The 26,188-nt window shown below is 40.3% G+C and overlaps 1 protein-coding gene across 1 annotated transcript in view; it reads right to left on the reverse strand.

The window, feature by feature from the left end:
- The window catches only part of TMTC1 (transmembrane O-mannosyltransferase targeting cadherins 1), a 172,609-nt gene that overhangs the window by 107,332 nt on the left and 39,089 nt on the right, over positions 1 to 26,188 (reverse strand). The window contains exon 5 of the mRNA XM_087722949.1: positions 25,308 to 25,514. Within this exon, the coding sequence (XP_087579075.1) occupies positions 25,308 to 25,514 (207 nt within the window). The remainder of the gene's footprint in view (positions 1 to 25,307; positions 25,515 to 26,188) is intronic.

A 26,188-nucleotide genomic window follows, 5' to 3' on the forward strand; every position in this document is an offset into this window, starting at 1 on the left:
CTTATAAACCTTATAATTTTTTATTTAGATCTTGTTATGAAGGTATATATAATTTGGACCAGAAGAGAGGAGACGTATTATAAACAGTAAACAATTGGTTTTTTTCTTTTTTCTTTTAACTATAATAATAAGAAGGAAATGTTAATGCATACTTTTGGTGATTATTAACTAGAAATGTCAATATCTTTTAGACTGTTTTAGATCGTAATGGTTATTTTGTTAACACTTATTAATAAGTTTCTGTTTAGAGATGGTTATAAAGGTAAATCTCCTTCGGGGCCTGTGGAGAGGAGAGGTGAAAAAAATAAATAATTAATAATTAATAAATAATCTTTAGCTAACTACAATAATAACAAAGAAATGTTAATTGATAATATTCAATGATACAAGCAGGTGCGATCCACTAGTAAAAGTAAAATGGACAGAAGCGTTAATTTGTGAGGGGTTTTTTTGGGGGGGGGAGGGAATGTTAGATATCTTTTTAACAATGCCAGTAGGTGGTTGTGTCCTTAAATCTCTATTAAATGAAAATGGTGGAATAGTGATAGTAAAATATGTATAAATTCTAAAATGTACAATTTAAACTGAATGAAATATATGTGATTGTGGAAGAAACGCATGAAATATATCTGTAACCAATGGAAACGCTTTCTACAAGATGTAATGAAAGATGATTTTTTTTTGTGTTTTCCTTTAATAAAAACAATGAATTTTTTTTTAAAAAAAGGTTCATCTCAAATAGCACTCTCAAGGGATTTCCCCATGTCCTGTTGTCACCTGGCCAATCCAAAGAAGAGCCTCTGATATACAGTATGTGAGATTTGAATGACAGAGAGATAAAGAAAGAAAATGCATTTACGTTGCTAAAATAAAGCTTTTAAAGTTTACTGGTAGTCTCCTGCAACGATTGGGTAGCATACCTTGAATTTGTTCTGATGCTGAACAAATGATTCCTGATTCTAGAGAAAAGCACTCAGATACCTTACAACGAATCAATGTTTAAGCATCATATTACAGTACATGTTTGTATTTGATCTTCTTGGCACCTTTGTCAAGTACCTGATTAGACTAAAATGCTCTTATCTTGCAAAAATCAAAAGTCTGTTTTTGTCAGACAATCAATAGCTCCCGTTTTAACATTATTTCTAGCAAGCCTTACTGTTTTGGTGCAGAGTTATTAGTGGAATCAATCTGAGTAATTCTTTTTTGTATGCTTTTTAAATGGCCACCCAAAATAAACCTTATGACGTCAGCAATCAGAATAAGAGAATAGTAGAGTTGGAAGGGACCTTGGAGGTCTTCTAGTCCTACCCCCGGCTCAGACAGGAAACCCTATACAGAATGAGACGTATTGGCTTTCCAATTAAAACTTCCGGTGTTGGAATACCCACAACTTCTGGAGACAAATTGTTCCACTGATTAATTTTCTCACTGTCAGGAAATTTCTCCTTAGTTCTAGGTTGCTTCTCTTACAAGAACTAATCCTGACTGTATCCTATCAGAATTGTAAGTGGGAAAGGAACGAAGTGAATGAGACACATTGCAAAATGTTCTGTCCATTTATCCTAGTTGAGAATGTACTGTGAAATGTTCTCTACTGTTTCGGTCAATCTGGTCCCCTTCTTAAGCATCGGGTAACTCCTCGGGTTCTCTAGAGATACACGAGAGGGGGATTCAGCCTTGCCATCTCTCTCCTAAAGATTAGCTTGCGTATGATCTGAGTAACATTTCTCTTCTAATTATACAATCTACAAATAAATGCCTTGGAGTTTCCTGAAATCCAGTTAGTGTCCTGGTTACTCTCTATGGCATATCTACTACGTGAAACTCACTATCTCATTGAATATTCAAAGCATTTTCTGGGAACCAAGTACCCCAAGCAGAGATCAAGTGTGGCAGATTATTGTCTCTCAAAAGAGGAAATTACATTACACCTGTGATGGTGAACCTGTGGCACGCAGAGTCCTCTCTGTGGGCATGTGCACCATCACCAGTTGCTCTTCCGGTTTCTGGCATGCGCATGCACCCTGGCCAGCTGATCTTCACACATGCCGGAGCCCCAGAAGCCTGAAGACCAGCTGGCCAGTTTGCATGCTGTTTCCGGGGCTCTGGCACACCCGTTGCATTTTGGGCACTGGGTGGCGAAAAGGTTCACCATCACTGCATTAGATCTTCACACCTTGGGTATGTTTAGGCCATTCACATGGAAACCCAGAGTCTTAAGATTTAGTGAATCAATCCCTGGCATGCAGCTTTCTTAGTTCCATCTCCTCAAAGGAAGACTTTTGAAAATCCTTCTGCTCCGAAATCTCAGCGTCTCAGAAATGCAGCAGCTAAGCTTGTTAAAAATGTCCACTGGGCCAATGGAAGCGGAGTAATAAAGTAATTGTGTACGGGATAGAGAGTTAGTAGCAGATAAAGAGGGTTGGGGAAAGTATTTCCCCTTATACTCTGAGTCTCTTTCATAGAAAAAAGCAGGATGTGTAGCACAGCCTTTGTGATAGGCAGGCAAGGTTCAGCATCTGAGTCAGGCAGATTTAGGACTGTGCACACAAATAATTCCAGATCTTCTTCAATGTTCCCTCTATTTTTTTTTCAGTGTGTGCGGAAAAGTACAGTGTTTTAGCAGCACATTTTCATGCCTGAACACCTGAAATTTATTTTTAGCCATAATTGCCATTAGAGCAGATGTTGGGGAGGGGGCAAGGAGGAAAAGGGTCCCCTCCCTCTCCCTCTGACCCCCAGGAAGGAAGGAAGGGAAGGAAGGGTGGGGGAAAGGAAATGGGAAAGAAGAAAAAGGAAAGGGAAAGAGAAAGAGAAAGAGAAAGGAAAGGAAAAAAGGAAAGGAAATGAAAAAGGAAAGGAAATGGGAAAGAAGAGGAAAGGAAAGGAAAAGAGAAAGGAAAGGAAAAAGGAAAGGAAATGGGAAAGAAGAGGAAAGGAAAGGAAAGGAAAAGAGAAAGGAAAGGAAAAAGGAAAGGAAAAAGGAAAGGAAAAAGGAAAGGAAAAGGAAAGGAAAAGGAAAGGAAAAGGAAAGGAAAAGGAAAGGAAAAGGAAAGGAAAAGGAAAGGAAAAGGAAAAAGAAGATTGAAGAAGGACAGAAAGGGAAAGGAAAGGGTGGAAAGGATTGGTACTGCTCAAAAATCAAGTCTCAAGTCCCGTGGACCCCTTTGGCTCAGGCAGTCCAACTCAATGCTGCTTCCCTCTCTCCGCAAAGCGAAGGGATCGCAGAAAGACTGCCGAGCCTAGAATGGGGCTTCAGACGACACAACGCCTGAGAATCCCGGATGTGCAGAGAAACACAGGCTACAACCAGCGAATTGTGTTTTCCCAGGAACCGACGAAGCCCCAGAAGACCAATGGGAATTCTCCCTTCTGCAGTGTCATCGGTCTCCGGGCAGAGTCTTCCTTGATTTCAGTCAGATTTTAAGACTTTAAAAAACACTGCGAGTCAGTCTGAAACTTCTGTGCGGTGTTTTCTTGTTATGTGCACGGCCATGCAGCCGTGCAGCTTAGAGGGAACATTGATCTTCTTGTATTTTACCTACTCAATCTTGCAGTATTTTGGTTTTCTCTCTGACATCCAGTCGCTAGTACCGAGACCCTAGTCTGCTCCCCATATTTTATCACCTCTAATTCACAGCTAATTCATAGATAAGCATTGCAAAAATATTCAATGGTCATTATAAGAACATGGTAAGTACTTCTACAATGAAATATTCATTAAAGAATACTTACAAAAAAAACTGAAAAGGAATTTCAAAGAATGAAAAAGGAAAGGACCTCACTTATACTTCCACAAATTAAAGTAAAGGTAAAAGTTCCCCCGCACATGTGTGCTAGTCATTCCCGACTCTAGGGGGCAGTGCTCATCTTAGTTTCAAAGCCAAAGATCCAGCGCTGTCTGAAGAGGACTCTGTGGTCATGTGGCTGGTATGACTAAATGCCGAAGGCGCACGGAACGCTGTTACCTTCCCACCAAAGGTGGTTCCTATTTTTCTACTTGCATTTTTTACGTGCTTTCGAACAGCTAGGTTGGCAGAAGCTGGGACAAGTAATGGGAGCTCACTCCGTTACACGGCGCTAGGGATTTGGACTGCTGAACTGCCAACCTTTCTGATCGACAAGCTCAGTATCTTAGCCACTGAGCCACCACATACATAGAGACATACAAAACACAAAGAGATTTCAAACACAAGGGGAATATGAAGAAATGTAACTTTTCTTTAAAAGATTATCCCAAAATGGTGGGGGTGGTGATAATTATTGTTCCAAGAACTCAATTTATTACCGAAGACATCTAAGAAGATAGCCAAATAAAATTTAAGATCTTGAATTTTACAGTGGTGTTAAAAGTTTCTAGTCTGCCTAGAATTGTATAAATCAGCAACTCTGACAACAAGACACCTTATCTGTGTCAAAATGAAAAGTGAGAGGCCTTTAAAGAAAGAGGGGTCATCCCAATCAAACCCCTATTACTCAGATAATATCACACTCTGGACTTAAGATCTTGTTTTGGAGAACACAGTACCTTATTTCATAGGTTTCCAAAAGCATTAAAGTGGCTGAATTACATCTTCAGTTCATTCTTTGAAGCGGGAACTCGGATCTCTTACTCCAAATTCCTGCCTGTTCCGGTCTTTATAAACCAGAATGCATGAACATGGCGATTACAGATAGTTTGCAAATAAGCCAAAGAAAAAAGACCAAAGCTTAATAATGGTTAAACTAGACATCATCAACATGGTAAAATGGAGGCCATCACAGTTCCACCACAAATGCGCGCACAACAAAAGCGCGCCTGACTAAACCGCGGTGTCTAAAGCGCGGTGACAAAACCGCGCGACGAATTAGCAACTAATTAGCCCTAAAGCGCACCGACAAAAGCGCGCCGACAGAAGCGCGCTGTAACGTAACCCTCAACCTAACCCTCAACCTAACCCTCAACCTAACCCTAAACCTAACCCTCAAACTAACCCTCAACCTAACCCTAAACCTAACCCTAAACCTAACTGTAAATCTTACCTTAAATGAAATCGCACTTCGGTCGGCGCGCTGTTGTCGGCGCGCTGTTGTCGATGCGCTTTTGAAATCGCGGTTTTAGTGCCGCGGTGTTGTCGGCGCGCTTATGACGTTCGCGCTTTTGATGGGTCACGGGCCATCACAGCCAACACAAGAAACAGAAGCAAAATATAGTCTCTATGTACAACTTTATGTACAATAATCCCAACTGATCAAAAGGCAAAAAAATAAAATTGGTTTTTTTTTCAAAACTGGGATAAAAGATGGGCTGTTTTATTATCTATTTATAATCTATGATCTATAAGGCAATGAGGCCACAGAGTAAGCACTACATTCAGACCAGAAAGGCACGAAAAGCAAATGTTGGTTACCTACGTTCTGAATGAATCCTAGGGCCTCAAGAAAACTGTAATGGTTGAGAGATATCAATTCTCTTTTTGCATGATACTGAGCAAAAGGGAAAGGTGCAGGGATAACACAAAACTAAAGATTCTGGAATTTATACATAATTTTAGAAACACAAAAGATACAAAATTTGGGGATATGGGCCTGTGAACTTTCAGCAACAGACTTCTAAGTGGGAGAAAGAGATCTTAAAATATCACCAAATCAGCAGGATAGAGAAAACCAGCACTCAGCAAAAGGATTATAGTGGTGTTCATTCACACGGCCCAAATAAGTTTATTGAATAAACTATAATTGGCTAGGTTTGCACAACACACCAAGTCATAAGCCATGAAATAAGTAATACAGCAAGGTTAAAAAAAATAGTCGCTTATGTGAACCTAACCAGGATGCAGAACAACTTAAATCTGATTTTCACAATTGAGCTTTACTGTGAGATTTGAGAATTTTCACAGGAGTATTAGTTTAATTCAACATCATGTATTTTGTGGGTGAAAATGATCATTTTGTCTTTTCAAGCTCAAACAAAAATAGTGTGGATATTTTTAAACCTCATTTTGAGCAAGTTAATTTTCAAGAGCAATGTTGTTTCCGGTTTTCATTTTAAAATAAAATATTATTTCTACTTTTTGTCTAACATGCAAAGCATGCTGTAGTAATCTCTCAATTTTTGCATTTGTCCACATTTTGTGATGCATATGAAATGTTTACATAAAAATAATATTTATTATGTATTTGCAATGAATGAAATCTTGAGAAAAGGGAGTCTCATATTCTTACTTTTCAGCATATCACAAACGTACATATACTGCACAATGTGATGTGTTGACTCCAAATTCTACTATTATGAGAAAGAAAAAAGAAATCTTAATAGCCAGTAAAAATTATATAAAAATATCTCATAACACTCTCTTACCTGGGAGTAAATGCCATTAAACTTAATGAGCCTTGTTTCTGAATTCTATTATGCTATAACTCTAAGTTAAAAGGCCCCAAATGTGTTTGCCTTTACTTATAATGAAATTCCAGTTATTTATAGCTACTTATATACAGTCTTTCATACAAATCTATTCCAGAGTGGTTAACAATAAAAAAACATTCCATAAATGAATTCATAATGAAATATACCATGTATGCACACATAAATGGCTTGGAAAACATTGCAAAATTAATTTAAGTAGCTTTTCTCCACTTGGAACCAAGAAGAAAAAAATCTTCTCATTTTTATTAAAAATGAGGCTATGATACCATTACTTTCCACCTTGTTTGTTACCAATGTTCAACTCTGAAGAGATATGTGAGCAGCATATCTGGTTTTATTTTACCCCCGCATTCTAACCGAGTTCACAAATCATGCTAAGCCTGCTCATATTACCTATGCTTTATTGAATAAACCAAAATTGGCTGAGTTTGCAGAGCAAGTCACATTATAAATCATGATTTACAAGCCAAAGTGGCTTGGGTCACAGAACGCTAGGCTCCAAACCAAACAAACTGAAATTATGTTTCATGTGTTTGTAAATCAAGCCGTTCTGTTTGGTTTCTGAATTGTAAGCAGAACACAACAGCTCCAGCTACATTAGCACAATACTAAGAAGCAGACCATGTGAATTCAAGATGGCTAAGCCACACTGGGTTCAGGGCGTAGCAAGATGTATGAAGCCATCTACCAGAGTTAAATGCTATGTGCAAACCAGGTCATTATGATTTGTTCAATGCACCATGTTTAGTCTGGAATTAGCAATGTATGTGAAGTGAGTCTTCCTGGTTCATGCTGCACGAGTCAAAAAGAGGGCTGTGAAAATATCTAAATACCCCTCATCCTGGACATAAATTATTTCAACTTCTGCTCTCAAAACGACGCTATAGGGCTCTGCACACCAGAACAACTAGACACAAGGACAGTTTCCCCCCCGAATGCCATCACTCTGCTTAACAACTAATTCCCAACACTGTCAAATAATTCATTAAGACTGTATTACTATTATTCTTCTATTCCTTCCTAGTACCTATCTCTTCCCACTTATGACTATAACTATGTTGCTTGTATCTTTCAATTTATATTTATTTATTTGTTTACTAGTACGATTTGATAGCTTATTAGTAACATTGACTATCACTAACTGTTGTATCTATTTATTCTTGATAAATATATTTTATTTTCTTTATGTACACTGAGAGCATATGCACCAAAGACAAATTCCTTGTGTGTCCAATCACACTTGGCCAATAAAGAATTCTATTTTGTTCTGTTCTGTTCCGTTCCGTTCCGTTCTGTTCCATTCCATTCCATTCCATTCATTCTAAATATCTAACCAGGGGGGCTAGTTTGCCGGAAAACAATACTAGAAGTGTCTGATCATCTCCTACTTGGTAATATTTCATGTTTGCATGTCATTTTGCAGTGGGACCTCAGGTTCCGACTGTAATCCATTCCAGGACTTCGGTCAGCACCCAATTTGGTCGTGACCAGAAGTAAGACTGACTGCGCATGCACGCACACACACACACAAAAATCCCCGCAGCTATGTTTGATTGGCACCCAAGGATGTATTCATGACCTGAATGAAACATTTAGTGGATTTTTTGGTTGGTACCCAATTTGATCGTGGTCTGAGCCATTTGTGGACCCAAGGTCTCACTGTATTTCCTGCCTTCGATTCAGTGAAATGTCTGGTTGAAGTTTCTGCCTACGTCCACAAATTATTTTATCATATCAATATCCATAGCTGAACAATGACCTGTGCCAAATCCATTACAGAAGCAGCACCTTCGTTCTTTTTTGTGAAAGGAGCAAAAAGCACCGAATCTACACTCAGTATTCAAAATAATTCCCACTGCAATGTGAAAGACACACTGCATTCACTTCATGGCTGCATTTTAAAAGAAAACAATTAACAAGCTTCCCCGCTTCTTCTTACTTGGTATTTTTTGATATCATTTTAGGAATCTCCTCTCATTTTTTAATGAGAGCTGCGATCCCATTCACAACCTTTGGGGAGGATTTTTAAAAAAGAATCAGAGAATGAGTTTGGGAAAGTTTTCTAGTTTTAATAAAGTAAAACATCCAAAGACAATTTCCAAAACCTGGCAAACTTAAGTGTTATAACTGCTGCCTGAGGTTTTGATGTTCTGACTTTCTATGGGAAGAACTGAATGGTTCATTCTGAGCCACATTCCTTCCATTTATTCTTTTCTCTTCAGAAGCAAACTGGCATCTATATCTAAATAGGCAGTATATGAAATCTGGCTGGGTTATTATACTCGGCCTGGAGAAATATTTTCTTGTTCATAGTGATCAGGGTGGGTTTTTACTACAGCAAAGCAATTAGGAATGACAAGAACCTGAAAACAATGGATTGCAATATTGTCCTACGCTATACAAAGATTTAGGTTGGGTTTATATGGTTTTAAACACCCAGAAAGGACCATGTTGCCCCTCACACATATGTTATTTGTACATGTACATGTATGAATACGACATAGGAGAGTGATGGCTAACCTTTTCCGCACCGAGTGCCCAAAGTGCGTGTGCAAGTATGCAAATGCGTGCATGCATACCTGAACCCCCAAAATGCAATGCGTGCGTTCCGTGGATGCACCCACCCCAATGCATGTATGCGTGCCCCCTGCATGTGCCCTGCACATGCACATGGCCTCAAACACACGCCTCCTGCACATGCACGTGTGCCCCCTGCATATGCCCCACCCCGAATGCATGCACGGCAGAGAACCGAAGACCAGCTGGCCAGTGGGACGTGTGCACACATGCATGGCAGAGCTGAACTGGGGCAATGGCTCACATGCCATTAGAGAGGGCGCTGTGCGTCATCTCTTTACCATCACAGATATAGGAGATGACCAAGCTGAGCTTGACAGCTGGATCCAATACATCATCCATTTGAAAGAGATGTAAGTCCAACCCCCTTGACGTCCGTTGACTCTTATCTGGTATCAATTTGCTTTGAGTATTAGTAGACCAGATTCTTGTGTATAAATTGCATGGAATATATTGACAGTGCTTTCTGAACTCTATCCTGACTTTCTTGAACCTTAAATAAGACATATGTACTATGTCTTATTTAAACCTCCTTACCCTTGAGAAACAAAACTTGGGGTGTAACGTGTTCTTTTTACACACAACCAACAACACTCATCCTAACATGCCAGGCATTTTGTTGAATTAATCCCTGTTGCATCAATATTAATAAGAATTATTTATATGAAAGATCACAGCCAGCATGCAAAGGGTCCATCAAATTGTCACCAGGTTTTTAAGAGAAGGAAGTAATGGTTTTGTAGTATCTATGAAGATTCTCAATCATCCAAGTCATAATTGTCCCAAAGGTGCTTTTTTCAAAAGTCACCTGGACTTTCTTTGATTTTCCTTGAAGACGTCAGTTCTGACTGAAGTCAGACGTCAGAACTGAAGAAGGTCCTTGGATGAGAAGTGAGATGTCTTCAGGGAAAAACAAAAGAAGTCCAGGTATCTTTTCAAAAAGCACCTTTGGGAAAAGTAATGGGTCTCATTCTGCAAAGTCTGTCTTGGGGGCTGGGTAATAACCAAATTCATCATCGTCCCCATTATCACATCATCTGAAAGTTGATAGAGAAGAGAATGTTTGCCAAATTGCAAGCATCCAGGTCAAATTATATGACTATTCCGCTTGATAAAATAATAGTGAATTTAGCCCATGAACTTCTGGATATTTTTAGTAGAAACTGCATTACCACTTCAGCTAGACATTGTAAAAACCATCAACATGACATCATATGCACCATGATGTCATTGCTCCAATAAGATGATGAAGTTCATGATATGCCTTGCCCCCCCCCCCACCTGTAGACCCCTGGCTCCCTCCTAACACATTTAGGTTATGCTTGGATGACATTTTCATACTGAACTGATATTTTCAGCCCCTAATTTGGGAAGTGGGAATTAGAAGACGAATTCTGAGATAAAATGGATGCCTCAAACCTTACAGCATCTACTTTGTGCATCCCTCCAAACTGGGGGGGGGGGAATCAATCTGACTGGGAGGGATCAGATTTAGGTTTAGGATTAGATTTAGGATTAGGAAAAGGAGTTAAACAGGTGGATAAAGTTTTAAGGGTCAGATTTTATCTCTTAACCACATCCCTAATTTCCTGAAATGCTCTGAGGGCCACTAAAAGGTTCCTTTAGAGATAAATGCAATTCTGTATTGCTTTTATACCCGCTGTATACAAAACATAATTTTCCCACCCTGTTTCCATATGTAGTCAAATAAAACAGTCACGTTGCAATGCGAGAAAAAGATAAGCAGACAAAAGAAAACCTGATACAGAGGAGGAAAAAAAAATCATTAGGATTTATTTAGTTTTTTAAGGGGGACAGAGCAACTTTAGTGATCACATAATTCTGTTTCATTAATAAAGAAATAAATGGAAAGACAGAAGTTGGGAAGGAATAAAGAAACCTTTAAAAAAGACTACCTGTCATCTTTAACAAATGAATTCACCCTATAAACATATTGTTCAGCCTCCAATTGTCAAAACAAGTCACTATTAAATATTCCATCTAAGCTAGAAGCAATCATCATGCCATAAATTCAGTAAATGATTTTTAAGGAAACTCTTCTAAACCAATAATATTGTGTTACGCTTCAGTTAATAAGACATATTAATTCAATGGCACCCAATTTAATAAGCAATGTTCTTCTACTGCATCTTTATCACATCTGAAATAGACAGAAACAACCAGGCTTTATATAAACTAAATCTAATTATTATTTATCACCCTAACACAGGGATTAGAATTCCTACAGTTGCATTCATTGTTTCTTTGCTCTATTCTTGTCATGTTGCCATTGTTATGATATAGTTTATTTCTGATGTTATTTTGTAAATTCTTACTACTTAGCAGCCTGTTTCCCCCAAAATAAGCCCTCCCCAAAAATATTGCAACGCAGCAGCAGCCACGAGGTGACCATGCTCGCCGCCTCCTGCACCTCAAAAATAATAAGACCTCCCCGGAAATAAGGACAAGTGCTTATTTCAGGAATCCAAAGAAAATAAGACCCTGTAGTTTATTTGGTTGAAAAAAGAACTTTCATGATTGAATATGCAAGGTATAATAAGTAGAGTATATACATAATTGGGTTCCACCACAAATCCGCGAAGCCCTTATCCGTGGAGACATAAGCGCGAAGACTAATTCGCGTCATTCAAAGCGCTAAGGAAAAATGCGACCCTACCGCGATGACATAATCGCGGAGGGCAAATTCGTGCATTCCCACTCAGTACCCTAAACCTAACCCTAAACCTAACCCTAAACCTAACCCTAAACCTAACCCTAAAACAAACCCTAAAACAAACCCTAAAACAAACCCTAAAACAAACCCCTAAACCTAATCCTAACCCTTACCTTAATTGAAATCGGCTTTCTGCCGCGGCGCCGTTTTAAAACGCCCTTCTGTTGCCGCGCTGTTGTCGCGGCGGTGATGACGCGCGGTGATGACGTTGCGGCTTTAGCGACGCGCTTATGTCTCCGCGGATAAGGGCTTCGCGGTTTTGTCGTGCCACAACATAATTGTCTTTTGTAGTACATATTTCTCTACACTGAAAATATTATAAACAATAAATAGCAGAATTGGCTGTAATAGTTATGATGGGAGTTTTAACACAATGCATCTTCAGTGCAGCAAAGTTCATATTAGCCTGAGAAAATATATTTCACTTCGATATTAAGAGCCCTAGTGACTCAGTGATTAGAATGCAGAATTGCAGGCGAACTCTGCCAACAGACAGGAGTTTATTTCTGATGGAGCTCAAGGTTCACTCAGCCTTCTATCCTTCCAAAGTTGGTAAAATGAGGACCCAGATTTGGGGGGAGAGGGGGGGGCAATATGCTGACAGTATATATTGCCCAGAAAGCACTGTAAAGCACTATGGAGCAATATATAAGTCTAAGTGCTATTGCCATTGCTTTTATTTATCTTAAAATGAGAGAGATCAACTTCTATTCATCCAGAAAAAGAGATAAATATGCTACATATTTTTACCAGCAATTTTTCTTCTTCTCAGTGATCTCCTTAAACTTGAGCACCCAAAGAACAGTGGATGCCACACCTTTGCTGCACAAGCTGCAATGAGTACCAGTTTATTTCCAGGTTCAATTCAAGGGGTTGGCTATGACCTTAAAAGTCCAACATGCCATGGGGCCAATTTATCTATGGAACCATCTTCATCCCATTGCAGCAGCCCATCCCACCTGGTCAGGTAGGGAACGTATGTTGCAGACCTATCAATTAAATAATTTTGATTGGCGAGGTCCAGGAAGACTGGACTCTTGTTGCCTCCATTTGTGGAACATTTTCCCCTCCTCGGAGGTGAGACAGGCCCCGACTTACCTGGACTTTAGGAAAAGTTTGAAAACATGGCTCTGCTGTTTTGCTTGGGACTCCCAAAGGACCATTCCCTAAAGCCAGTCACACCCTCATCTTTTAATTAACATTTAATGTTGAATCTTAATCATTGTTGCCTCTTTTTAAGTTTTATATACAGTTTTAAAATGTTTAACATTTTCATTTGCATACTGCCCAGAATCTCTCTATGAGGGAATTTTCAAAATTTGATAAATAAATAAAAAATAACATAAAAACATCTTTCTTTTGCATAAATATGGAAGAAGGGAAAATTCCTCAGCTAATTTACAATTCTCATCTTTTAAATCGATTTAAAAGTATTAATTTGAAAGTACTAATTTCCCCCATTTAACTACTGAAGTATAGAACATTTATCAATAAACAGTTAACTCTTCCTTAAATTAAACATTCTGAGAATAGAAGAACAACATCTTAGGACAAAGTTGTGGGAAGACAGTTAATACAATACAATAGCAGAGTTGGAACGGACCTTGGAGGTCTTCTAGTCCAACCCCCTGCCTAGGCAGGAAACCCCATACCATTTCAGACAAATGGCTATCCAACATCTTCTTAAAGACTTCCAGTGTTGGGTATTCACAACTTCTGGAGGCAAGTTGTTCCACTGATTAATTGTTCTAATTGTCAGGAAATTTCTCCTCAATTCTAAGTTGCTTCTCTCCTTGATTAGTTTCCACCCACTGCTTCTTGTCCTGCCCTCTGGAGAATAGTTTGCTCCCTCTTCTTTGTGGCAACCCTTGAGATATTGGAAGACTGCTATCATGTCTCCCCTAGTCCTTCTTTTCATTAAACTAGACATACCCAGTTCCTACAACTGTTCTTCATATGTTTTAGTCTCCAGTCCCCTTATCATCTTTGTTGCTCTTCTCTACACTCTTTCTAGAGTCTCCACATCTTTTCTACATCGTGGTGACCAAAACTGAATGTAGTATTCCAAGTGTGGCCTTACCAAGGCATTATAAAACACTTAATAAAACACTTTTCTAATTCTGACAAAATGATAATTCCTCTAGTTTGGGGAATAGGGGGAGAAGAGAGAAGCCATTAGTAGCAAACTAATTTCAAAGTAGCTACAATTTGGAATGCAGATTTGTGCTGAGGTACAAGAATAGAAATGACTCATCTGACAAGGCTTATGAATATCCTTAGCACAGGTTAAACAATTGAAGAGATGAATGAATTTACATTAATCCCCACAAGGGGAAAGCATGAGAAATTAAAAACAAATGTTTCACAGATCCAAGACTGCAACCATCGTTGGATGATACCTGCAAATCAACACAAATCTTCAGGTCAGAGAGAAAACTATGGATTCCTCGTACTAACTACGTCTAGACTCAACTTAAAACCATTTGTTTTGCGGCTATGTGAAGTGACAAGAGGATTGAAAAAAGTGATTTACGACTTGGTCCTTGTACTCATTTCAGTGACAGCATTCCCTCGACACCTGATCAAGCTTCAGATGCTTGGCAACCATTTACAATACTTGCAGTGTCCCAGGGTCATATAATTGCTATTTGTGGCCTTAACAACCCTTCTGACAAGCAAAGTTAACCAGAGAAGCCAAATTCTCTTAATGACCACACGATTCTCTTACACCAGGGGCGTGAAACCCATGGGGCTAGCCTGGAAATAGCAAAGGACTGGCCCGCAGTGCCTCTGTTAGCGAAAATGGGGTACAGCGGGAGGAGAGGGCTACATGTGCTCCCCCGGTGCCCCGTTTTGGCTGGCAGGGTGCTGCAGGAGACCATCCAGTCTCCCCCTGCTCCCACTCCCGCGACCGGCCCACTGAGGACAGCTACTATGCTGATCCAGGCCTTGAAGAAATCCAGTTTGACACCCTTGTCTTACACTGAATGAATTATACTGAGTATATTGAGTGAACTCAACTATACTGGTTTGTAAACCTTGGTGTATAGTCTGGTGCACTCATGCAGCTAAATCATAATTTAATCACAGTTAGGAAAACAATGGATTCTTGCAATACGTCCTTCTGGTTACCAAATTTGCACTCCATAATAAAAGCAAAATGCATTTTCTAAGGAGAAGCCTTAAAATTTTGTGATCTTATAGTACTGTACTAGGCTGCAAGAAATACACATTTTATCTAATGAATGTTTTTTTTGTTTTTTGTTTTGCTAGCTATAGGATTTGGAATGGACAAACATATTAGTGGATATTGAAATAAAACAACGTGGAAGAGCTATCATATTGAACAGGAATCTTAAAATTGATGTGGAATATAAACACTATACAAGTGAAGTATATATTTTTATAGTTAAGGAATCTAATCACACTATTTCCCTTATTTTCTAAAACAATTTTTTATTGAAATTTTTAAAAAGGTGATAAAGTAACACAAACTACAGATAGTCCTTAACTTACAACCAAAATTGAGCCTGCAATTTCTCTCATAAGTCATAACAGTTATAAAGCGGATCATCTTGTGGCCATGTCCAATTTTACAATGTTTTTGTGGTGGTTAAGTGAATGCCACAGTTGTTAAGCAAATCCACTATTTACTATGCAACATTTTTTTTTGCCAGAAACAGGAAGTAAACAATGATTTCCGGAAAAATGTTGTAAATCATGATCATATGATCACAGGATGATGCACATGGCAAATGTGGGGTGTTGCCAAGCACCCAGAATGTGGTCAATTGACTGCAGGCCCCCTGGATATTAGAACATTTTATTTATTTTATTTTATTCTAATTTTATAACATTGTTCAGGGTCCATCATCATTTTGAAAGATTGCTAAGCAATCAAATTGAGGAGTACCAGGAATATAAAGCAGAGAAAACAAAAAAAATAAAAAGAAAGGGGGAAAAAATAAAAAGAAAGGGGAAAAAAATAAAAATAGAAGTACACTGGGAAACTGTTGTTGTTGTCCTACTAAATACCCACTGAAATATTTCATATATGGTGGTTTCACAAAATTGTCTTCTGCATACAATCCATATTCTAACCAAATTCAAGATTTTCAGTTAGACAGAAAGACTCCAAAGCAATTTTTTTTCCTCAAAACTGGAAGGAATTTTTAGTAGATATTTGGCATTCTTTAAATTAAAAACATGGAACATATTCTTTTTTCATATGCTCCTCAAAACTGTTTTAGGGTTTAGATAAGATTATTATTATTTATTTCCTCTGTTTTGGTGGATCAAGTTATGGGCTCTTCTATGTTGCAATTCCAAGTCATGACTTTAACTTGGGAAATTAATAATTATTAATGATTTAATTGCAGGTGGCTCTTGAATTATTTCTCTCTGTAATGATATTCTTCCTGTGGAATACATTAACAAGGAAAATTGTGCCTTTCAGAAATTAATCAGGATTCAATTAACACCCTAAAATGATAGAATGCATTTAAGGCATTTATTACGGGATCTATTGGTGCGTTGGCTGCAGCAAAAGAGAGAAACTGTGATTATATACAGTTGGAACAGATGGTTGTGGGTTCACTTTTGTTATATGCTAGAAATCCCACAGACGAATCATATCAAGTTATTTACAGCAACAAAGTTTACATTCAAAACAATCTGAATATTCTTTGAACTGTACTGACGACCAGAAATGATTTCATGAACACATAATCAATCACCACCATATGCTACACCCTTTTGCCAACAATGGACATGTTTCTAAAAGCAATCATAAAAGAATGCCACACTGTCATTTTAGATTCAAATTCATACATTAATTAAAAAATATATTAAAGACTATAAAATAAAATTGAAACCAGAAATATTCTTTTTGGGACTGATGGACAAACAGGGGGGGACACGACTCATGGAACTTTTGTTGTTATTTATTATAATAGCAGCAAGACTTTTATATGTACAACAATGGAAAGATTTGACTATATTTCAAATGGAAGTTTGGTGAAGTTGATGGGAGTTGGGTGAGATGGCAAGCTAGCTTTAATTAGAGAAAAGACCTTAACTTTAATGCTGATTGAAAGCCTCTTCCCAACTCTTTCCATAAAATGAGAAAGATGAAAATATGATACCTGGATTTGTTGATTGGAATAACAGAAAAACTGAAAGCCATGGTGTAAACTTAAGAGTAAGAGCTTAATAGAAATTTAAACTTATTTCTGTTGTGCATGTATTTCTCGACTTACAACTGGTTATTTAGCGACTATTCAACGATACAATGGACCAGAGGTGGTATTCAGCAGGTTCTGACCAGTTCTGGAGAAACGGTAGCGGAAATTTTGAGTAGTTTGGAGAACTGGTAAATACCACCTTCTGACTGGCCCTGCCCCCATCTATTCTCTGCCTCCTGAGTCCTAGCTGATTGGGAAGGAATGGGGATTTTGCAGGAACCTTCCCCTGGAGTGGGGAGGGAATGGAGATTTTATAGAATCCTTCCCCTGCCACGCCCACCAAGTCTCTACAATCAGGTACTCAGGCTCTTTTCCACTTCTTCGCATCATAGAAATATTGAGTATATTCCTTCAATTTTGGAAAAACATGGAATGGCAACAAAACTGGGCACATCTGGATAGGATGGTGATATCCAACTTCTCAAGGTTAGATGGACATCCTCTTGGATGTCCCAGGAGGTGTGAGGCCTAGCTTTGTCGTGTTGCAGCAATTCCTTCTTGGGCTTCCAAGCTCCACTTAATAGTTGCTTCAATATGTTGAGTGTGCAGCGTAATGCTCTAAGGTGACAGAAGTGCCAAGCTGAAGCAAATTCATAAAAAAACACCATCTGCATCCCCCCCAAACTGTCATCATGAATTTTCTTGCCAGAGCCAGTTTTTGTTATTCTTCTCCCCCCCCCCCCCCCCCCAAGTGAAACTGTGTGGATATCCTTTGAACTGCCATTAAATTTTTAGGTCATAATAATAAGCTGATGTTTCGACAGCTGTCATGATGTGGGAAGAAATTCCTCACCTTTATTTTTGTAACTGCTGCCAAATTTTCAACTCCTGAAGCCGTCATCCTTGCCATCAGCATGCAAGAAACCTATCTAACACACACCTTCAGATATGGAAGAATATCAATAATGCAACCCTTATATGTCTACAAAATGCCAAGCATAGCAACAATTTCTTCTTGGGTGAACCTCCAGTTGTCTCAATCAGTTCATCAGCCATTCTCTGCAAAAGCTGTCAGCTGCTGTCAAAAGGTCATCCAGTCAGCTTTTCCTAGTTCACCTGTTGGGCGCAGGAAATCAGGAGTCCAGGCAGTTCAAATGAATATAGGTTTATGGTACGCTGAAGCTCTCTACAAGAATCTGAACTACTAACGGGTGATAGATAAGAGTCAACAGAATTCAAGGCGGGCTGGATTTAGATAACTTGTGGGCATGAAGGGACTCGTGCAGACGCAGCATTCAGCAGGCTCTGACCAGTTATGGAGAACCAGTAGCGGAAATATTGAGTAGTTCAGAGAACTGGTAAATACCACCTCTGACTGGCCCCGTCCACATCTATTCTCTGCCTCCCGGGTCCCAGTGGAGGGAATGGGGATTTTGCAGTATCTTTCTCCAGCACGCCAAGTCACACCCACCAAGCCACGCCCACAGAACCGGTAGCAAAAAAATTGAATCCCACCACTGGACTTGTAACTGATGTTGTGTTTGACCCCTCTCTTGGGCTCAGCATAGCTATCTCCTACATCACCACTGTACATTTTTGGATGCAGTGATGCACATTACTCATATCAACATCCTCATCATAAACAATCTGCATTCAACAGTGGATTTCAACTGGAAATCAGCAATCAACCTCCAAACATGTTTAAAATGCACTGATAACAGAGGTAGGTCGCCATTTTTTTTATTACCCGTGCAGCGCGCTTGAGGGTGGGTGAGTGAAGCCTCACGACGCCGCTACTACTGGTTCGCCTGTTCCGGGCCGAACCGGGAGCAACCCACCTCTGACTGATAAGTATTACTGCAGGCTTCCATTGCACAGACATGAGCAACACAACTGTTTCTACTAGCAACTTCCCATCAACTGGGATGAAAGAACAAATGCTAACAACATAACAGAGTTTCCTGCGCAAAAATACTGCCATTGGTTGGCAACTTTGGAGGCATTACTTTTCTTTCAACCCTCATATTCAGGGTTTTCTCCTTCACTATTTCATGTACACCCATTTATGTATCACTATTTTAACAAATCAAAATGTTGTGGGGGGATATTCAGGAATGTCTTTAAACCAACTTGCTTTCAACAGGTTTTTGGACCCTAGGATGATCCAAGCCATTATTATTATTTGGCATTATACATATTATTGTTTAGTGGATTATTCTAATAATCTGTCTTGGTTTGTTCATATATGCTGCCCAGAGCTGGCCAGGTGACATATATAAATGTTGTTAAATGAACAAATGAACAAACACACAAAAGAAATTCTGAGGCCTTGCTTAGAAAATCTCAAAAAAGGAATTCCCGAACCAGTGGTGGGTTTCAAAAATTTTTAGAACCTCTTCTGTAGGTGTGGCCTTATTTGTGGAAGTGGCTTGCTGGCCATGTGACCAGGTGGGAGTGGCTTGCTGGCCGTGTGACTTTGTGGGAGGGGCTTGCCAGCCATGTGACTGGGTGGACGTGGCCAACTTGTAAAATGTGGTGAAGCTCACTTAACAACGCTCTTGCTTAGCAACCAAAATGTTGGCTCAGAAACTCTGGCATTTGAAGCATGCAAGTCTTAAAGCTGTCAAGTTACAAGACCCTTGCACCCTTAACCCTTTAGAAAAAAAAACCCAGGGGTGTTCAAACTTGACATATGAATGTTGCGTCTTTTTTTTTAAGTGTTGTCTTGTCTATTTATCCCCTTTCCCTTGTCTGTTGTGAGCCGCCCGGAGTCCTCCGGGAGTGGGCGGCATACAAGACAAATAAAATGAAAAATGAAATGAAATGACAGCTTTAAGACTTGTGGACTTCAACTCCCAGAATTCGTTCTTCATCTTGATGATGTGCGGACGGGCGGGGGGAGGGAGCTGGAACCAGTTCTAAACGGCACTGTAGATTTGTGGAACCTCTTTTATAGAAGAGGTTAGAACTGGCAGAAATCCACACCTGTCCCGAACACATCTCAGGAAAAAAAAAAACTGTTTGTACTTCTACTTCTGTCCTGGCCTATCATTTCCTCTCACCTTCCGACTTTTAAACATTTGTTTTTGGTTTGTGCAATATCAGTTTTATAGCCAATCATCGTCTATTCAGTCAATCATTGTTAAGCAAGCAATCCATGAACCAAGTCTATTTCCTAGATGTCAAGAAAGGTTAGTATAACATTCAGGAGATTCAACTGCGTTAGCAAACTGATGTTTCTATGCCAGTACTCCATGTCCAGCTGTAGATAATGGAAGATATAAACTGAGGGGAAAAAAGATCTTTGGCTCAACAGCCCTAACCATTCCTCGCCATATTAGGAAGCTCTAAGTTCTCCATCTCTGCTGAAAGCCAATTAACACGGAGAAGACTAGGTTGACATGACAATCATGGGAAAATACAGGCAGTTCTCGATTTAGGACCATAACTGAGCTCACACGTTGTAAAGTGGGTCATCAGGTAACAATTTCCTGACCCTTTTTCGCAACAATTAATAGCAATAGCAATAGCAGTTAGACTTATATACCGCTTCATAGGGCTTTCAGCCCTCTCTAAGCGGTTTACAGAGTCAGCATATTGCCCCCAACAACAATCCGGGTCCTCATTTTACCCACCTCAGAAGGATGGAAGGCTGAGTCAACCCTGAGCCGGTGAGATTTGAACAGCCGAACTGCAGTCAGCTGAAGTAGCCTGCAGTGCTGCACTGCACCACCTCGGCTCTTAAGCAATTAAGCAAACACCGTGGCAGTAAAGCAAATGCAATCATTAAGCCAACACTGTAGTTGTTAAATGAATGCCTTGTTCACTCAGAGGCAGGTTTTGCAGGAAACAGGAAGTGAATTCCCTTCACTTTATGACGTACTGTATTTATGACGTTCACAAAAATGTCATAAGTCGCGGTCACGTGACTGCTAGGTGCTGCAAATGGCTGCAAGCCAGAGATGGTATTCAGCCAGTTCTGACAGATTCTGGAGAACCGGTAGTGAACATTTTGAGTAGTTCGGAGAACCGGCAAATAGGCTGGCCCCGCCCCTGCTGCCTACCAGTTGATCTTCTTTTGTTGCCTTGAACAGGAGAACAGAGTTGGAAAGCAGGTTGGTGGGGTGAGGAGGGAATGGGGATTTTGCAGTATCCTTCCCCTGCCACACCCACAAAGCCACTCCCACAACGCCACACCATGCCCACAGAACAGGCAGTAAACATTTTTTTGAATCCCACCACTGCAAACACGGTCTGGTTGCCAAGTGTCCAAAATATAATCATGTGATCGGGAGGGGGGGGAGGCAATCGGAATTTCAAAACTGAATCATAAATCTTTTTTCGGGGTCCTTTGTGCTTTATACCGTTACTAAGCAACAGGTCATAAGTGGAGGACTACCTGTACCACAATTGCGCTGAAAAGACCTTCTGTGTCCTTGTATCCTGCAGAGGCTTTGAGTCTCTACACAAATTATACAAGCAGGCAGAAACTGGCGAATCCTGGACATTTAATTACAAGGAATCTTACAGCTTCCCCACAGAGCTTTCTTGTTCCTAACCTTTTGTTCTGCTGGTTCCAGCGTTAGCCAAAGAGCAAAAATAGCAATGTCTTGCTATCTTTTGGCCCCCGAGACAAAAAGGCACAATATAAACAATATTTGACCTCAGGAGCTCACCCAGCATCTATCAAATGCACTGAAATTGTCAAGTCTTTGAATAATGGTTAAATAAAGACATCAGTTTTATAGCCTTGCAACATTTAACATTCTGACCAAAGGCATAAAACAAAGCAAAACAAAACAAAAATCTCACTGCTCGTACCATGTTTCCCTGAAAATAAGACAGGGACTTATTTTCTTTTGAAACCCCCCCCCCCAAATAAACGCTTGGCCTTATTTTTGGGGAGGTCTTATTATTTTTGAGGTGCCAGAAGCGGCGAGCGTGGTCACCTCATGGCTGCTGCTGTTGTGTTGCAATATTTGGGGGGGGGGGCTTATTTCAGCGCATGTGTTCAAAAGCCCGATTGTGCTTATTATCTGGGGAGGTCTTATTTTCAGGGAACCAGGGTAGATCTAAATCTGAATAATCTATTTTGCAATCCGCTGGATATGTTACGATACTATAACCATTCTTTGCTTTAAAACAAGGAAATAATCTAAGAAGAACCTAAAGTTTGCAAGATGAATAGCCTGTTCTTCTAAGCGGTTGTGTGTTTATGTGGATAATTATTCAAACCCAATCAAATTTTTTAAAAAATAGAAAATGCTGAAATTGACCATTCTCTCGGGAATAAAGGACATATAACCACAAAATTGCACACAAAGCACCCCGTATGGCCTATCATCATATTTAAGGCAACTTGTTTGTGTGTATCACACTAACTAATCACACCAAGACAACTAGACACAAGAACAGTTTTTTCCCGAACGCCATCACTCTGCTAAACAAATAATTCCCTCAACGCTGTGAAACTATTCACTAAGGATGCATTACTATTACTATTAGTCTTCTCATCGTTCCTATCACCATCTCCTCCCACTTATGACTGTAACTTTGTTGCTTGTATCCTTAAGATTTATATTGATATTGACTGTTTCCTGATTGCTTATTTGCACCCTATGACTATCATTAAGTGTTGTATCTTATGATTCTTGACGAATGTATCCTATCTTTTTATGTACACTAAGAGCATATGCACCAAAGAAAAATTCCTTGTGTGTCCCATCACACTTGGCCAATAAAGAATTCTATTCTATTCCACAGGAAGGCTAAACTTATTGTTAGCCCTTTAAGGTAGTACAAACCAGGGAATCTCTGCCCAAAATATTAATATTAGTATTGAACCATCACAATAACAGAATCTTGCAATTCTGAAAGTCCTTCAGACTTCGGTGAGATGCCCTGCCTTTAAAAGCTTTCAGAGGACTAGGGATATTAAGTTGAGTTGAGTTGTGTTTATTGGTCTTGTATACCGCCCACTCCCGAAGGACTCCGGGCGGCTTACAATAAACAAGGGAAGGGGGATAAATAGACAAAACAACAATTTAAAATATACAACATTCATAGTTACCGTGGGGCTGGGTATTTCAACAGCCCCCCGGCCTGCTGGAGTAGCCAGGACTTAGTGGCTTTGCGGAAGGCCGGGAGAGTAGTAAGGGTCCGGATCTCCACGGGGAGGTCGTTCCAAAGGGCTGGAGCTGCAACAGAGAAGGCTCTCCCCCGGGGAGTCGCCAGCCGACATTGGCTGGCAGATGGAATCCGGAGAAGGCCTAGTCTGTGAGATCTGATCGGTCTACGGGAGGTAATTAATGCTGTAATGCTTTCTCTACTCCCATTCTTGCTTTGGATTCATGTTTCTCTTATCAGAGTTTTGTGGAGGCTGCAGCATTTCTTCCTTTTCTCTTAAAGTTATCCTCACAGTCTGTTACAACTACTATTATTCAGATTGGTTATAATAATGGAATCTTGCAAGTCTTCATCTCTTTCCCTCCATTTAATAAATATAACATCTTGCTTTTGCCTTTCTTAATTTTTTTTTATATTTCTTTTTCTTTCTTTTTTTTTCTTATCAAAATACGTTTATTTCCATTTCCATTTCATTTCATACAATCACATGTATACTGTGCATGACCGGGGCATATAACATTGAATAATGAACCCAGCCCTCGCTTTCATAGACCATACCCCCCAAAATACAAACCCAATATGCCACCTTGACCCTCTTTCACCCCCTCCAACTTACATTCTTCCTTCCAACATTCCCCTCTACTACCTACTTCCCCTCCCCCTCTATCACTCCTCTCTCCCAATACATTCCCTCCCTTCCTTCTCCTCCTGCCTCCAATCCTCTCTCCCACCCTCGCTACCCCTCTTTCTTCTTTCACTCTACTCCTCCCTTCGGTGTATTTCTATTGTCTATTGCTTTTGCCTTTCTTGTTATGCAAGGTTGTATTTGTACATGTGCAGAATACTGTCTGTTAATATATATTTAATGGCACCTCTCCAGAGTATGAAATGTCTCATAGCTAGCTATAAGAATTTTTCCTCCCATTAAACAGTGAGTGTAATAAGTATTCCTATTTATGGAACTAGGTTGGGCTTTGGTCAAGTACAATTAAAGCCAGACCCACTTTGCTTTATTGTATTTGATGACTTGCTTTTTAGAAGGCCTTTAAAGGTTTAAACTTGGAATAGAATAGAATAGAATAGAATAGGTTTTCTTGGTCTGGTTTATCTAGTGAGGCAAGTTTGATTGTGCTGTACCTCTTTCCCTTCTTATACTTCAGTGAATTAGGGAGATAGAAATAGCAATCAATTTTAGCACTTAGCACTCAGACTGATATACCATTTCATAGTGCTTTTACAGCCCTCTCTAAGTGGTTTACAGAGTCATCCTATTGCCCCCAACAATCTGGGTCCTCATTTTACCCACCTTGGAAGGATGGAAGGCCGAGTCAACCTTGAGCCTGGTGAGATCTGAACTACTGAACTGCAGCTAGCAGTCAGCTGAAGTAGCTTGCAGTACTACAGTGTAAACACTGAGCCTCTTAGGCTTACATACTGCCCTTAGTGCTTTATAGCAGTGTTTCTCAACCTTGGCAACTTGAAGACGTCTGGACTTCAACTCCCAGAATTCCCCAGCCAGCATTCGCTGGCTGGAGAATTCTGGGAGTTGAAGTCCAGACGTCTTCAAGTTGCCAAGATTGAGAAACACTGCTTTATAGGACTCTTTGGGCAGTTTACAAGGTAGAAGCATTATTTCAATATTGCCCCTAACAATCTGGGTCATCATTTTACTAACCTCAGAAGGATGAGAGGCTGAGTCAACCTTGAGTCCCGCCAGGATCAAACTCCAAGCTTTGGGCAGGATTTGCCTGCAATATTGCATTCTAACTACTGCGCCACCAGGACTCCTACATGAGATGTCTATCTCAACCGCTTACAAACACTCTCTCTCTTTTGTGGATTTCAGACATGCTTTACCCTGGGGACATCTTTGTCATGGTCCTCTTCATTATTCTCTACACCCATATAATATGATCCAGGTTGACATCCCCTACGCCAGGGTTCCCCAATCCCCGGGCTGCAACCTGTTCAGAATCGGGCCGCGCAACTGGAGTAGAGCGGGTGCTTGTGCTCACAGTTCCATCTGCATGCGCAGCAGGTATCACGCTGGCGCGCAAAAGACTCAGTTTGCCTGCCATTCACACGGAACCATCCCCTCTCCGTCCTGCCACTCCGCCAAGCCAGAAAGATTGGGGAGTGCTGCCCTACGCTCCTGCCTTATCGCTCCCCGTTCCTGAAGTATAAATACTCTGACTCATGCTCTCCTTCTCCTACCCCTATACACCTCTTTCCCATTCTGCATACATTTATATTCTAAACAATTATGTGTCTCTGGTACCTAAGTACAGCCCATGGAGCTTTTCTCAAGACTGAATGGCCATTGCCCTGTTGTTCTTCGGGTGAGGCAGGATGGCAGGAGTTCCATGTCCCCTTGTGAGCCACTCGGTGCTTCCCATTTTCCCGGCTGGACAATGGAAAATGTAAGGGGGTTTGTAGAGAGACTGCGGGTTGCCGAGCCATCTTCGCATGTAGCCCTCCATCTTTTCTAATAAACAAAGGAATTAGAAACTTGCATTAGTAAGAAAGAATTCTGTCTTGTTCTCAAGGAGAAAAAGCTTAGCAACAACATTTGTTTAGCATACTACCAGGGGTGGGTTCCTGTCAGTTCTAACCTCTTCTATAGAAGAGGTTCCACAAATCTACAGTGCCGTTTAGAACTGGTTCCAGCTCCTTCCCCCTGCCCGTCCCCACATCATCAAGATGAAGAGTGAGAGAAGGAATTCTGGGAGTTGAAATCCACAAGTCTTAAAGCTGTCAAGTTTGAACACCCCTGGGGATTTTTTTCTAAAGGGTTTGGGGCGCAAGGGTCTTGTAACTTGACAGCTTTAAGACTTGTGTGCTTCAAATGCCAGAGTTTCTGAGGCAACATTTTGGTTGCTAAGCAAGAGCGTGGTTAAGTGAGTTTCACCACATTTTACAAGTTGGCCAGGCCCACCCAGTCACATGGCTGGCAAGCCACTCCCACCCAGTCACATGGCTGGCAAGCCACTCCCACCCAGCCACATGGCCGGCAAGCCACTCCCACAAAGCAGGCCACACCTACAGAAGAGGTTCTAAAAAATTTTGAAACCCACCACTGCATACTACCCATGTGAGAGGTAACACAAATTGATCGAAAGACTATTTCTCAACCTAGGTTGAGTGTGTCACGTGTGCCAC

The sequence above is a fragment of the Thamnophis sirtalis genome, unplaced genomic scaffold (assembly GCF_051295495.1).
Source record: "Thamnophis sirtalis isolate CommonGarterSnake01/CBP01778 unplaced genomic scaffold, rThaSir2_p1.2 scaffold_9, whole genome shotgun sequence".
Lineage (NCBI taxonomy): Eukaryota > Metazoa > Chordata > Lepidosauria > Squamata > Natricidae > Thamnophis > Thamnophis sirtalis.